The following is a 14,778-nucleotide window of genomic DNA, read 5'->3' as shown; positions in this document are numbered from 1 at the left end:
ATAGTCACTGTCCTAATTGGGGCTAATATTGTTGTAATGAAACACCATGACCAAAGCAACTTGGCGAGGAAAGGGTTTATTTGGCTTATCATTCCATATTATTGTCACCGTGGAAGGAAGTTAGGACAGAAACTCAAACAGGGCAGGAACCTGGAGGCAGGAGCTGATGCAGAGGCCATGGAGGGTAGGTACTGCTCACTAGTTAGTTCCCCACGGTTTGCTCAGGTTGCTTTCTTATAGAACCAAGCACCACCAGCCCAGGGGCAGCCCCACCCACAATGAACAGGGCCCTCCTGCATTAATTACTAATAAGAAAATGTCCTTCAAGCTTGCCTGCAGCCTGATTTTATGGAAGCATTTTCTCAACTGAAGCTCACTCTTCTCCAGTGACTTTAGCTTATATCAAGTGATATAAAACTAGCCAGAACAGTCACTTAGTGGGGCTGGGAGGAACATGTTATTAGCCTTGAACTTGCTATTTAGCCTTGGATGGCCTCAGACTTATCGTCCTCCTGGTCTGCCTCTTGAGTGCTGTAGATTCAGGCTGGTATCACCACATCTAGCCTGCCTCTGCCTCCCAAGTGCTGGGATTAAAGGCATGTGCCACTACTACCCCGCTTGTTTATTTTTCTTAAACTTTAATCCAAATACCAGAAAAGTATCACACTTCCAAACTTCTAAAAATAGTAATTCACTTTTCTTTTTCTCAATATTCTTTCCCATACCATAAAGCTGCATTATTCAATCTTCTGAGTTTCTTGAACACTTTTTTCTTTTTTGGGTGAATAGGTTCTCACAACAAAGACTAGGCTGGCCTTCAACTCATAAGACATGTACCTAACTCTGCCTTCCAAGTTCTGGGATTAAAGGCATATGTCACCATGCATGGCCTTATACTACTTTTTTTTTAAAAATTTTCTTTTAGATTTATGTATTTTTATTTTATGTGTCTGAGTTTTTTGCCTGCATATATGTACATGTACCATGTGTGTCTGAGGTCAGAAGAGATTAGGTCCCCTGGAACTGGAGTTATAGATGGTTGTACTCACAATGTGAGCACTAGGAACTGAACCCAGGTCCTCTTCAAAAGGAACAAGTGTCCTTAACTACTGAGTCATCTCGCCAGCCCCCGCTTAAATCCTTCTTACTAATTAAATAATTAAGGTGACTTTCTTACCCCTTGACATTTTTCCCTGATTATTTTTCCTTCAGCCTCCCAATGAGGTCTTCCATCTATTGAAAGAAAAAATTTACAGTTAAAAGCAATTCAAGTTTGAAAACAGAAAATCTAATTTATGTAGCATTACCAAATAATGGTAGAGAGAATATTTTTCCTCATAGATGTCCAATTAAAAAAAAAGAGAGCGAGGTAGGTAGTGGCACAGACTTTTATTCCCAGGCAGAGGCAGGTGGATCTCTCTGAGTTTCAGACCAGCCTGGTCTACAGAGTGAGTTCCAGGACAGCCAGGGCTACACAGAGAAACCTCGTCTTGAAAAAGACCAAAGTTGACATTCTTCTCCTTCTTCTATCCCTAATATTCTTAGTTTTGGTCTTTTCATTGTGTCACAAATTTCTTGGACATTTTTGTGTTACAACTTTTTTGGCTTTAGTGTTTTCTTTGACTGACGAATCTATTTTCTCTATTGTCTTCAACATCAGAGATTCTCTGTTCCATCTCTTGCATTCGGTTGGTTATGCTTTTCATTTGTAGTTCCTGATCGTTTAGTCAGAATTTCTATTTACAGCATTCCCTCAGTTTGTCTTCTTTATTGTCTCAATTTCAATTTTCAAATCTTGAACTGTTTCCTTCATCTGTTTAATTACTTTTTCTTGGCTTTCTTGGATTTCTTCTAATTTTTTGTGTGTTTTTTTCTTCCATTTCTTTAAGGGATTTTTTTTTATTTCCTCTTTAAGGGAGTTTTTCATTTCCTCTTTAAGGGCCTCTATCATCTTCTTAAAGTCATTTTTAGGACTTCTGCTTCTTCTGCATTGGTTTGTTCAGGTCTTGCAGGTTTAGAATCACTAGGTTCTGATGTTGTCATATAGGTCTTGCAAAGGACAATCAGACTGCAACCCGCAGATCCAGGGAGGCTACCTAACAGGGGGGACCCTAGGATGACTGTGGCTTATAATAAGTTTTACTCAATCACTGGGCAAGCATCAGTGAAACATTTCACTATTAGGATAAGAATTTGTACTGTATCAAACTGATGACAGAAAAAAGAATGAGAGAGAGAGAGAGAGAGAGAGAGAAGGGAAGAAAGAAGGGAAGAGAGAAAGAAAGAAAGAGAGAGAGAGGAAGGAAGGAAGGAAGGAAGGAAGGAAGGAAGGAAGGAAGGAAGGAAGGAAGGAAGGGAAAGAAACCAAAGAACTTACGGTCAGCCTAGACTGTGTGAGACTTAGTCTCCAAAGAGTTAATTAGGATGAGGGATCTGTTTGAAAGGGGAAGCAAGAGGTCAGGCAGCAACCCTAAGTATCTGATTATTCTTTTTTTGTTTGTTTGTTTGTTTTATTTTTCAAGACAGGGTTTCTCCGTGTAGTTTTGGTGCCTGTCCTAGATCTCACTTTGTAGACCAGGCTGGCCTCGAACTCACAGAAATCCACCTGGCTCTGCCTCCCAGTACTGGGATTAAAGGTGTGCCACTGCCGCCCGTCAGATTATTCATTTTTTGTTGTTCCTGTTTTGTTTGTTTTTTTGGAGACAGGTTTCACTGTGTAGACCTATTATTTATTTATTTATTTATTTATTTATTTATTTATTTATTTATTTATTTATTTATTTACCCCAAGACAGGGTTTCTCTGTGTAGCTTTGCACCTTTCCTGGAACTTGCTTTGGAGACCAGGCTGGCCTCGAACTCACAGAGATCCACCTGCCTCTGCCTCCCGAGTGCTGGGATTAAAGGCATGCACCACCACCACCACCACCACCACCACCACCACCACCACCACCACCGCACTGGCAAGAATGTTTTTTTAAGCCAGGCATGGTGGCACATATCTTTGCATTTGGGAAGCAGAGGCACGCAGATCTGAGTTTGAGGCCAGCCTGGTCTACAGAGCGAGTTCCAGGATAGCTAAGACTACACAGAAACAAAAACAAAACAAAAAAAGATATTTTGACAATAACTGGCTAATTTCATCCCTTTAAAGTATGCAACTTAGGATATTCACAGAGTTGTACAACTAACTACTAATTTTAGATCATTTTTATCATCCCTAGTCCCTTTCAATGACTTCAAACAACTGCAAAACACTAAATTCACTTCCTATCTCAGTGAATTGCTTATTCTATGTATTATATGATGACTTCTTTTAATATCGTCAATACTTACCCATGTTGCAACATGCATTAGTAGTACTTTACTAATTTTTATATTATTTTTTTTTTCAAGACAGGGTTTCTCTTTGTGTAGCCCTGGCTGTCCTGAAATTCATTCTTATATACCAGGCTGGCCTTGAACTCAAAGAGTTCCGCCTAACTCTGCCTCCTGGGATTAAAGGCCTGCACTAATTTTTATGCCCAAATAATATTGCACTTATGTATGATGATTAGTTTTTTGGGTTTTTTTTGTTTGTTTGTTTGTTTTTTTGAGACAGGATTTCTCTGTGTAACATCCCTGGCTGTCCTAGAACTAGCTTTGTAGACCAGATTGGCCTCAAACTCACAGAGATCTGCCTCCCAAGTGTTGGGATTAAAAGTGTGAGCCATTACTGTCTGAAGAGGATTAATTTTAATTGTCAACTTGACACACTCTAGAATTGCCTGGTCAGAGTCTCAATGAGGGACTATTTAGATCAAGCTGGCCTGAGGGAAGCCTGTGTCATGAACTGTGGATGTGCCTAGCTGCTTCAAGTTCCTGCTTTTACTTCCCACCAGAAGAGTTGTAACCTGGAATTATCAACCAGAAATCCCTTTGTCACCTAAATGTCAGGGTATTTTATCAAAGCAACAGAGACAAAACTAGGACAGTGTGGATACAGTACATTGTTTATATCTGTTCATCAGTCGGTAAGGATTTAATTCTTCCCATTTTGGAGCTATTATGAACAATTCTGCCATAAACATTTGTATCTCAGCTTTTGTGTGGGCATGTTCTCCGTTTTCTGAGTGTGTATCAAGGAGTAGAAATGCTGGATGACTGGGTGGTGGTGGAACACGTCTTTAATCCCAGCACTCGGAGGCAGAGCCAGGCAGATCTCTGTGAGTTCGAGGCCAGCCTGGACTACAGAGCTAGATCCAGGACAGGCACCAAAACTACACAGAGAAACCCCGTCTCGAAAAACCAAAAAAAGAAATGCTGGATGAATTCTATTTTTAATATGCCATTAAAGAGAATTTAATATTCATATGTAAATTTATTAACTGTAAGTTCTGTAATTATACCCAGTGCTTAGATAATGCCCACAGCTTTAGGAAAATTATTTGGTGATTAATATGACTGAAATATATACATAATTTATTTCATTCTTTCATCATTTAGACTGAAGTTAATTTGTATATTTTATTAGTTACCTTGTCCTTTTTCAAGAAAAATGATTTTGGATTCTGGAAGAAAATTAGATCCAGTCACAACCATTTCATGGCCTCCATTGACAGAGCAACTGTTGATACTGTACTTCTCAATATGAGGGAGCTCTTGAGCAGATCGCTGAGCTATTTTAAGAGTTAAGAAAAACAAAATATTATTTTTAAATATTTCACATATACAAGATGAGCTCAAACTACAAAATAAATATTGAGATTAATTAATTTAGGCTTCTGAAATTCAAGACAATGGTAATAATTCTTATTAAAATAGCTAACATGTTTAGAAACAAGAAAGTTATACAAATTGGTACAAAATTATTTCTTAGACTACAACCGCAAAAAAACCTGATAAAGTTAATGTATTTAACTTCATATTGGCTCCCATACATTTACCTAATATTTTATTTTTAATTTAACCTCTTGAGTATATGTTTTCCACAGAACTGTTAAAATTTACAAATCTAACTACAAAAAATCAAGTCCAGGGCCTGGAGAGATGACTCAGCAGGTAAGAGCACTGGCTGCTTTTCCAGAGGTCCTGAGTTCAATTCTCAGCAACCACATGGTAGCTTACAACCATCTGTAATGACATCTGGTGGTCTCTTCTGGTGTGCAGGCATACATGCAGACAGAACACTGTATACACAATAAATAAATAAATCTTAAAAAAAATCAAGTCCAAAGCTATGTAATTAAACTATGAACAATTAAGAGAAGACAAATCTAAATAACTTTAGGACAAACAACCCTTTCCTTAAGAGAATACTCAACCATCATCACAACATTAGGCTCATATGGTAGACAATTTTTAAAATAAACACATATTTTACTATTTAATTTCTAAAAGGAGCCGTGTTTCTGCAATGACTGCATTTCTCTACCTCCACAGGTTTGAGGAACATGATCTGATCTCTTAATACAGTGTCACTGAACTATCAAAAAGTGGTTTTTGTTCTACCCTCACCTGCTACTTCCTGTTCTGAACTGCTAAGCTATATTTTTCTAGTGTGTGTGTGTGTGTGTGTGTGTGTGTGTGTGTGTGTGTGTGTGTGTAACAGTTTTTCCTTTCCTTTTTCCAAAATAAAACACGGACTCTTGATCTGGCTCAGTTGTTAAAGAGCACTTGTGAGCCGACTGTGGTGATGCATACTTTTAGTCTCAGCACTTGAGAGGCAGAAGGAGGGTGGATCTCTCTGAGTTCAAGGCTAGCCTGGTCTACATAGTAAGCTTCAGGCCAGCCAAAGCTACATAGTGAGACCCTATCTCAAACAAAACAAAACACAAACAAAAAAGAAAAGAGCACATGCTGCTCTTTCAGAAAATTGGAGTTCAATTCCCACTACCCACACGGTGGTTCACAACTACCTGTGACTCCAGTTCCTGGGGATCAGACAACCTCTCCTGACCTCTCCAGGCACAATGCACATATGTGGTACATATACACACATGAAAGCAAAACATACACATAAAATAAAATATAAAATAAAAAATTTGTGTGTGTGTGTGTGTGTGTGTGTGTGTGTGTGTGCGCGCGCGCGTGTGTAACAAAACCACAGTAACGACCATAAGGTACTAGTAATACTTGTATTCTAAGCACAAGTCCATCAACAACAGACAAATAACATTGTATGAATACATGAACTATCTTTGTCTCAGTTTCCACTATACCTGTTTACATCATTCTCAATTATTTAGTCATACCAGCTAACCTTCTGAGACCTACAGGTCTACCAGGCTTGACTGCACCTCAAGTTCTAGGACCTTTTCTCATATCTTATGTTTGTAAATCAGAGGAAAAAAATCACCCACTTTTTGAAATGGATGTCATAGTAATTTTATAGTATTAAAAAACAAAAACAAACAAACAAAATCCTTTAGCTTGTCATGTAGGTACATGCCTTTAATCTCAGCATTCTGGAGGGAAAGGGAGGTGAATTCTGTGAGTTTAAGACCAGCTTGATCTACAGAGAGAATTCCAGGCGAGCCAGTGTTACATAGTGAGACCTTGTCTCCAACCAACCAACCAACCAACCAACCAACCAACCAACCAATATCGTTAATTCTTATTCAGCTGAGGAGTAAGCTTGCAAATCAGGATGCTATTATATGAAGGTTAACATTTAAATAAAACAAACATAATCTTAAATGACAACTAAAAGCATCGAGATCATAGCTTCATGACAGGATCCTCAGATGTTTTCATTTATAGCTACTGTGGTAGTCTGAATATAACTGGCCCCCATAATCTCACAGGGAGTGGTACTAATAAGATGTGTGGCTTTGCTGGAGTGGGTATGGCCTTGTTGGAGAAAGTGTCACTATGGGGGTGGGCTTTGAGGTCTCTTTTGCTCAAGCTTCCCTCAGTGTGGCTGTCAGTCAACTTCTTGTTGCCTGCAAGCCAAGATGTAGTCACTACCATGTCTACCTGCACGCCACTATGCTCCCCATCATGATGACAATGGACCAAACCTGTGAAACTGTAAGCAAGCCACCCCAATTAAATGTTTTCTTTTTAAGAGTTGTTATGGTCATGGTGTCTCTTCACAGTAATGAAAAACCTAACTAAGATAGCTAGACAAGGTAGCCCAAACCTATACTGATCCCAACACAGAGGCTTGGGTTTGAAGCCAAGAGAAATGTAAGATGGGAGACAAAAAAGAGACAGGGAAGCAGAGAAGAAAAAAGTTTCTTTATAGTCAGCTGCCTAGAATCAAACTATAGTGAGAAGATATTGTTTAACATAAAATTACTACTCTTCTCACCTTGTTAGCTTATTTTCATGTCAGAAAAACAAAACAGTAACTTAGACTCAATACCTGTCTATATTATTATATGTATCTCATTTTAATCAAAACACACAAAACTTACATCAAAATCTTAAAATAAATTGCAAACTCACTTACAGCACTCAACAGGAATAGATGCTATCTGCAGAGAAAGGACTTTTCCACTGGGCTGTGGGATGTGCACTCGAAATACAAGTCGTACTCTAGTATTCTTTCTGCCAATATCAGTTTCTCCTTTTCGAAGTTCTATATCTGAATTTCGGAGTTTCAAAATACCTGCACAGTCAATACTAGAAAAAAAATACATTTTTAATTTCATTATTCAGAAACTGGTTCTGAACAATTCAACTGTGGAGATATGCACTGTCAATGTGCCAGGTCATGAACACCTATAATCCTAGCACTTGGTAGTGCTAGGTAGAGAAGCAGGAGGATCAGGCGTTATAGGTCAGTCTCAATTACATAGTGAGCTCAAGACCAAAATGGGCTACAAGAAGCCGGGCGGCGGTGGCAAATGCCTTTAATCCCAGCACTCGGGAGGCAGAGCCAGACAGATCTTTGTGAGTTTGAGGCCAGTCTGGTCTACAGAGTGAGATTCAGGACAGGTACCAAAACTACACAGAGAAACCCTGCCTTGAGAAAAAAAAAAGGGGGGGGGCTACAAGAGACTTTAACTCAAAACCAAACAACAAAAGTTTCCAGAAAAACTGTACCCCAAATTGGTCAAAAACAAATCTTTGAGGTTAGTGTGGTAGCACATGACTATAATCCCAATACTTGGAAGACTGAACCATGAGGATTACCTTAAATTCAAGGCCAACCTGGGCCTACAGATAAACAAAATAATGAACTGTGAAGATGACTCAGTAGTTAAGAGGGTTTACTGTTCATGCAGAGAACCCAAGTTTGGTTCCTAGGACCCCAGCCAGGCAGTTCAGAATGGCTTGTAACACTAGTTCACAGGGTCTGACACCGTCTAAGACCTCCTTGGGCACAGCATACACATGGTACACATCCATATACTTAGCACACACACATACAAGAAAGTAAATATACACACCAAGACAGGGTTTCTGTGTAACAGCCCTCAGTCCTTGCTTTGTAGACCAGGCTGGCCTTGAACTCACAGAAATCTGCCCACCTCTGCCTCCCTAACGCTGAGATTAAAGACATGTACCACAACGCCCGGTTTAAAAAAAAATTAATAAATAAAAATTAAAATATTATACTGGAGAGATGGCTCAGCAATTAAGAACACTGATTGCCTTCCAGAGGACCCAGGTTCAATTCCCAACAACCACATGGAAGCTCACAACCATCTATAACTCTAACCACAGAGGATCCAAGCCCCTCTTTTAGCCTCCTTGTGCACCAGGGATGCACACGGTGTATAGATATACAAATATATGTATGATTCTTAAAACTAAGAAATGAACCCACTCCAAAAAATATAAACTTACAAGAACTCATATTTAGAAATGAAAATACATATTAAATTTTGTTTGAAATGACCTCTTACTTATTTTTGTTTTTTTGAGATAGGGTCTCACTTTGCAGTTCAAATGACCTACAACTCAAACATTGTCTTGACTTAGACTTCTAAGTCCTAGGATTACAGGTATATACTAACAAGTTAACCTCTGTTTTCAGTTGGTGTAACACTGACATTCATGTTCACCCTATTTTTAAGACAAGAAGAAGGTACGAGTAGGTAAGAAAACAGATACTAGAACCATATATTGAAAGTACTTTCTTCTATATTTTTATTGTTGTTTACTCCTAGGTTGTTTGTTTCTTTTTGAGACAGGATCTCAATGTGTAGCCTTGGCTGGCCTAGAACTGGAAATATAGACTAGGCTGGCCTCAAATTCACAGAGATCCATCTGCCTCTGCCTCTGCCTCTGCCTCTGGAGTGCTGAGACTTTTAAAGGCATGAGCCACCATGCCTGGTCATTCTTCCTAGTTTTTGAGTCAGGATCCTATATAGCCCAGGTTGGCCTCTCTAACTCACTATGTACTCAAGGATTACTCTGAACTTCTGTTCTTCCCCCTTCTACATCCCAAATTCTGAGATTATAGGCAGAAGTGACCAACTTTTTTCTAGAAATATGAAACCTATTGCCCTCCTGAGCAAACTTTTCAGAATTATATAATATTAGTAAGTTAGCTTAAAACAATGAGTATTTTATAGTTAACTAAAAACCAAAGCCAAACAAACCATGTATCTTTCTGAGAATTGTTTCAAGAAGAGAAAACAGATTTTTTTTAAATTAAGGTTTTAAAAAAAATTGTTCTTCTTAATTGTGTGTGGGGGAGCGTGGGGGGATGTGCATGAGTGCACATGCTTGTGAAGGCTATGGGCATCCATATCCCTGGAGCCAGAATTACAGGCAGTAATTGTCAGCTGCCTGATGTGGGTACTCAGAACCTAACTCTAGACATCTAAAAGAGTAGCATGGGATTTTAACTGCTGAGCTAGCTCACTGCTCATTTTACCAAAGTTTTTAAAATATCTGGCTAGAGGCAGAGACAGATGCATCTCTATGAGTTCAAGGCCAGCATGGTCTACAAGTGGGAACCAGGACAGCCAGAGTTACATAATGAGACCCTGTCTCAAAAAACATAAACAAACAAACAACAAAAAACGAAAAAGATACCTGGCAGACATATTATTTTCAGGTAGAAGTGGAATTTCCAGAACTTTTGTGCTGGCAATTATTATCTCCTGACTTGCAGTAGCAACTGTCTTTCCAGTAATACGATGCACCTGGTAAAATGCATGAGGTCGTAAATATCGATCATCGGCTGTTCCAATAAACATCTGTAGATTTATTGGCTTTTCACTATAGCCCAGGAGCTAAATGAAAAGAAACACAAAAAGTACACTTCATTATCCATGCATTTTATAATAAGCTTACAACAAGTCTATTAAATTTGTATCACATGCTATTGTACATAAAAATATTGTTACAAAAAAACCATTAAAAGTAACCCATGAATAGCTCTCCAAATTTATCTTTTTAAAATTTTTCTTTTATGTACATGAGTATTTTGCCTACATGTATGCCTGTGCACTTGTGTGTGCCTGATGCCCTCAGAGAACAAGAGGACACAGAATTCTTTAGAACTGGAGTTACAGACAGCTGTTAGACACTATGTGGGTGCTAGGAATCAAACCTGGGTCCCTGGAAACAGCAGCTAGTGCTCTCAACTGCTGAGCCATCTCTCTAGCTCCCAAAATTTTAAAGTGAAGAGATTTAAACATTGGGACATGTTACAAAGGAATGTGGGTGAGGAAGGTTGAAGGATAGACAGACTAACATCTGAATCACCAAAAAATTTGAAAAGTCAAGCTAGAACTCAGCAGACTGAGGCTGGTGGATCATGAGTTCAAGGATCTGCTTGGTCTATATATTAAATTCAAGACCAGCTTGTGTTGAGAGACCCTGTCTCAAATTTTCTGTTTTATAGCCACCAACTTCCAGCACTGTGGTACATCCTTTAATCCCAGCACTCAGAAACCAGAGGCAGGCGGATATATGTGAAAGATATATGGCACCCGAGTAACAACACCCAAGGTTGTCTTCTGGCTTCCAAACAAATGTGCACACACAAACATGAACAGAGACAAAAGACCACAGGTAGTCATGCAATTAAAACTAAGGATACATTTTTTTGGTTTTGTACAGGTTAAGCATATATTCTACCACTGAGCTACCCTCAACCCTTGCAAATGCTTTTTAAAAATTAATCTGCATGAATATGTGTTTTCCCACTTCATATTACTGTGATACATACATTAATTTATTTTCATATGCTGACTTACACTTGCAATTTTAGAATAAATCTCATTTGATAAACAATCCTTTCACTGGTCTGTAGATTTGATTTGTCACTAGTCTTCCGAGTATATTTACATCTATAATCATAAAGACAAATATTTTTACCCTTCTTTTATTTTTTTCCCCTGAGACATGGTTTCTCAGTGTAGCTTTGCACCTTTCCTGGATCTCACTCTGTAGACCAGGCTGGCCTCAAACTCACAAAGATCCGCCTGCCTCTGCCTCCCGAGTGCTAGGATTAAAGGCGTGTGCCACCACTGCCCGGCTACCCTTCTTATATCTATTGTCCCCATCAGTATGTTTTTGATATTTATTTATGTATTTATTTTTCAGAACAAGGTCTTGTTATACAGGCCAAGCTGGCCTTGAACTTGTAATCTTTCTGACTTAGTCTCCCATTCCCACTGACCTCTGTATGTGCATGAGCTGCTACATTTGGCTTATTTTTTTCCCTTTAAAATACAGATGGGGGGCGGATTTAAGAGATGGCTTAGTGGTTAAGACCACGGGCTGCTCTTCCAGAGGACCTGAGTTCAATTCCTAACACCCACATGGCAGCTCATAACTGTCTGTAACTACAGTTGGAGGGGATCCAACACCCCCAGACAGACATACATGCAGGCAAAACACCAGTGCTCATAAAACAAGTCAATAATAATAATAATTATTATTATTATTTTTGTTTTGTTTTAATTTTTGGTTTTCGAGACAGGGTTTCTCTGTGTAACAGCGCTGACTGTCCTGGAACTTGCTCTGTAGACCAGGCTGGCCTCGAACTCACAGAGATCCACCTGCTTCTGACTCCTGAGAGCTGGGATTAAAGGCATGCGCCACCACCACCTGGCAAATAAATTATTAAAAAAAAAAATCACAGTCAAATGAAATGGCTGTTCAGCAGGAAAAGCACTTGCTGCTAAGCCTAACAGCCTACCATCCTGAGTTCAATCCACAGACCAACATGGTAGAAGAGAAGCAAAAGTTGTCCTCTGACCTCCACATGTGGGCACCATGTATGCAATGTCTGCATACATAAGCACACACACTAAATAAATAAATGTAATAATTTGTAAAAACTCACAGTCCTCCACATCATTCCTATCCTCCACTGAAATCTCTCTAATGGCTTTCCTCTACATTCAGAGTCAATTCTAATTCCTCCGATGGTTTACATGTAAGGCCTATGAGATTTGGACCCTTGCTGTTCTTATCTTGTCCTATATTCCTTCCCATAGTCCACTCTAGACATGCTGGCTTTATTACTTGAACCATTGATCATTCCTAACCTCAGGACTTTACTATTTATTTACTTATTCATTATTTATTTTGGTTTTTTGAGTCAGGGTTTCTCTGTGTAACAGTCCTGGCTGTCCTTGAACTCACAGAGATACACCTGTCTTTCAGTGCTAGGATTAAAGGCCTGGGCCACCATACCTGGCTTTAACCTCAGTATTTTATTCCTCTTGAATTCTCTCTTCATATTATCCTCCTCCTTCATTTCATTTAGCTCTTTATTCAAAGGTACCCTCAGAGTAGCCTACCTTATTTACATCTCTTATAGTGCTTTAATATTTTTCATAGTATCGACTGCTATCAATATAATTTTAAACTGAGTTATTATCTACTCTCCTGGCAACCATACAAGCTCCAAAAAGCAGAAACTGTCTTATTCATCATTCTCTCTCTTCTGTCTTTTACTAGGAATATTATGGAAGCAGTCATATTCATTGAAATGTGACTACTTCAGTCAGTATTCCATAAATATATTGTAAGTGACACTAAAGGACAAAGGGCTGGAGAGATGGCTCAGCAGTTAAGAGTACTTATTGCTCTTGCAGAGGACCCGAGTTTGATTCCCAGCACACATATCAGAAGGCTCACAGCACCTCTAATTCCAGTTCCAAGGAATCTGATGCTATCTTCTAGCCTCTGTGGGCATTGCATAAATGTAGCCCACATACATTCACATAAAATAAACAAACCTTAAAAAAAAAAAAGGACAAAATGGCATGTGTTAAATTTTAAGGAATTAAATGAAGTTTTTAAAGGGTATAAATTTATTGTCAGAAATATAAGATATAGGCAAGCACATGAAAAAAGTCACTTAAGGTTAAAAAAAAATAGAAAGAAACATGGAAACCAGTTAGGAATCTAAAAATACTAAAACCAAAGTTCTGAAATTTTAAATTGGGATAAAGGCAGGAACATAACAGAAACTATGAAAAAAAAAGGTAATAAATAAATCTTATCTAGAGATCCTAAAGAGATATTTGTAACTAACCACATATAGCATAATACAGAAAACAAGTCAGAAATTCTAAGCTTCAGTACCTAAAAGATAGCATCACTAACAGAGTATGACTCTGCTATAGTATGTAGAAGGGTATTATATGACAGATGTGAGAAAAAATAATTCTGTATGATTTTTATTTTTCGTCCGTCCATCCATCCATCCATCCATCCATCCATCCATCCATCCATCCATCCATCTTTGAGACAGGGTTTTTCTGTGTAACCTTGTCTATCCTGGAACTCAATCTGTAGACTAGGTTGGTTTTGAACCCATAGAGATCTGCCTGCCCCTGCCTCTCGTGTTGGGATTAAAGGCATTCACCACTACTGCCTAGCTCCTTATAATATTGTTTCTAAGACTCAAGGAGAGAGGATCTAGTGCCTTGGTGGTGGTGGGAAGATAATTCCTCTTTTCAAACACCTTGCCATGCTGTTGTTTCTCTGTCTATGACATTAATAACTTTTCTAATAAACTCCTTACTTACATCCAAGAAAGAGAGCTTGTGTGTAGCTCAAGGAGCTGCAACCAAGAAATTTCAAATGTAAATCACTGATTCCTACATGCTGCTGAGCCCAATATCCACCAGATAATCTAGTTTGCTAATGTGTCTCTAGCTTAATGGTCAAGTTGTAGGTGTCTGTTTCCTTCTGTTTCTGTGTGGTAGAGTATGAGTTTAAACAGAAATCATGTAAATCTCTATCTATATATTTACCATATAACACAACATCAAAGAAGAAAGGCAACTTTCCACAAGAGAGAAAAGAGATCAATAACTACAGGGCACCTATTATTTACCAGGAAGCCAATGAGCAATATGTCACTGAATCCCAGCATCCTGCCTACCATGGGAATAGTAATTATCTAACACTGGATAACAAGCTACTCTATATTTATAAACTCATGATTGGTCAGTAATTTAGGCTGAAATCAGCTGAGCTCTTTCTGGTGTGTATACTTTTGATGGTTGACAAGGTGGATCAGCTTCAGAGGATTGAAGCTGGTTGTCAACATGAATATCATGATTTTTTTCTTGTATAATATCTCATCCTCAGTACCGTATTGTCCTATTCTCATAGAGATGACAGGAGATTCCAGACCAAGATGTATGCTATGCCCCATGGCCCAAGTCCATGTTCCAACTTGAAGATCAACTCAGGTTTGGACATACAGTGCCCCAAGAACACCAGACTTGTAACCCTTTAAGCATTACAAACCCATAGAAGATCCTTAGTATCATCTCCATACAGCCACTCTTGTCAGCTGAAATCCACAGCTACACTCTCAAAAGATACCAAACCTATTTCCTCTATAGAATTAGAGAAACCCTGT

The 14,778-nt window shown here is 38.7% G+C and overlaps 1 protein-coding gene across 3 annotated transcripts in view; it reads right to left on the bottom strand.

The window, feature by feature from the left end:
* Nfatc3 (nuclear factor of activated T cells 3) overlaps positions 1-14,778 on the bottom strand; it is an 82,867-nt gene that overhangs the window by 35,958 nt on the left and 32,131 nt on the right. For 2 of the 3 annotated variants that reach the window (XM_028854255.2, XM_028854256.2), the window contains exons 4-7: positions 9,975-10,174; positions 7,435-7,607; positions 4,517-4,657; positions 1,178-1,233 (exon numbers count right to left, since the gene is read on the bottom strand). In XM_028854255.2, the coding sequence (XP_028710088.1) occupies positions 1,178-1,233; positions 4,517-4,657; positions 7,435-7,607; positions 9,975-10,174 (570 nt within the window). Of the gene's footprint in view, positions 1-1,177; positions 1,234-4,516; positions 4,658-7,434; positions 7,608-9,974; positions 10,175-14,778 lie in introns of those variants that run through there. The other variant, XM_037206236.1, reaches the window with a different exon arrangement.

The sequence above is a fragment of the Peromyscus leucopus genome, chromosome 5 (assembly GCF_004664715.2).
Source record: "Peromyscus leucopus breed LL Stock chromosome 5, UCI_PerLeu_2.1, whole genome shotgun sequence".
NCBI lineage: Eukaryota > Metazoa > Chordata > Mammalia > Rodentia > Cricetidae > Peromyscus > Peromyscus leucopus.
This window is presented reverse-complemented; position numbering and strand designations above follow the sequence as displayed.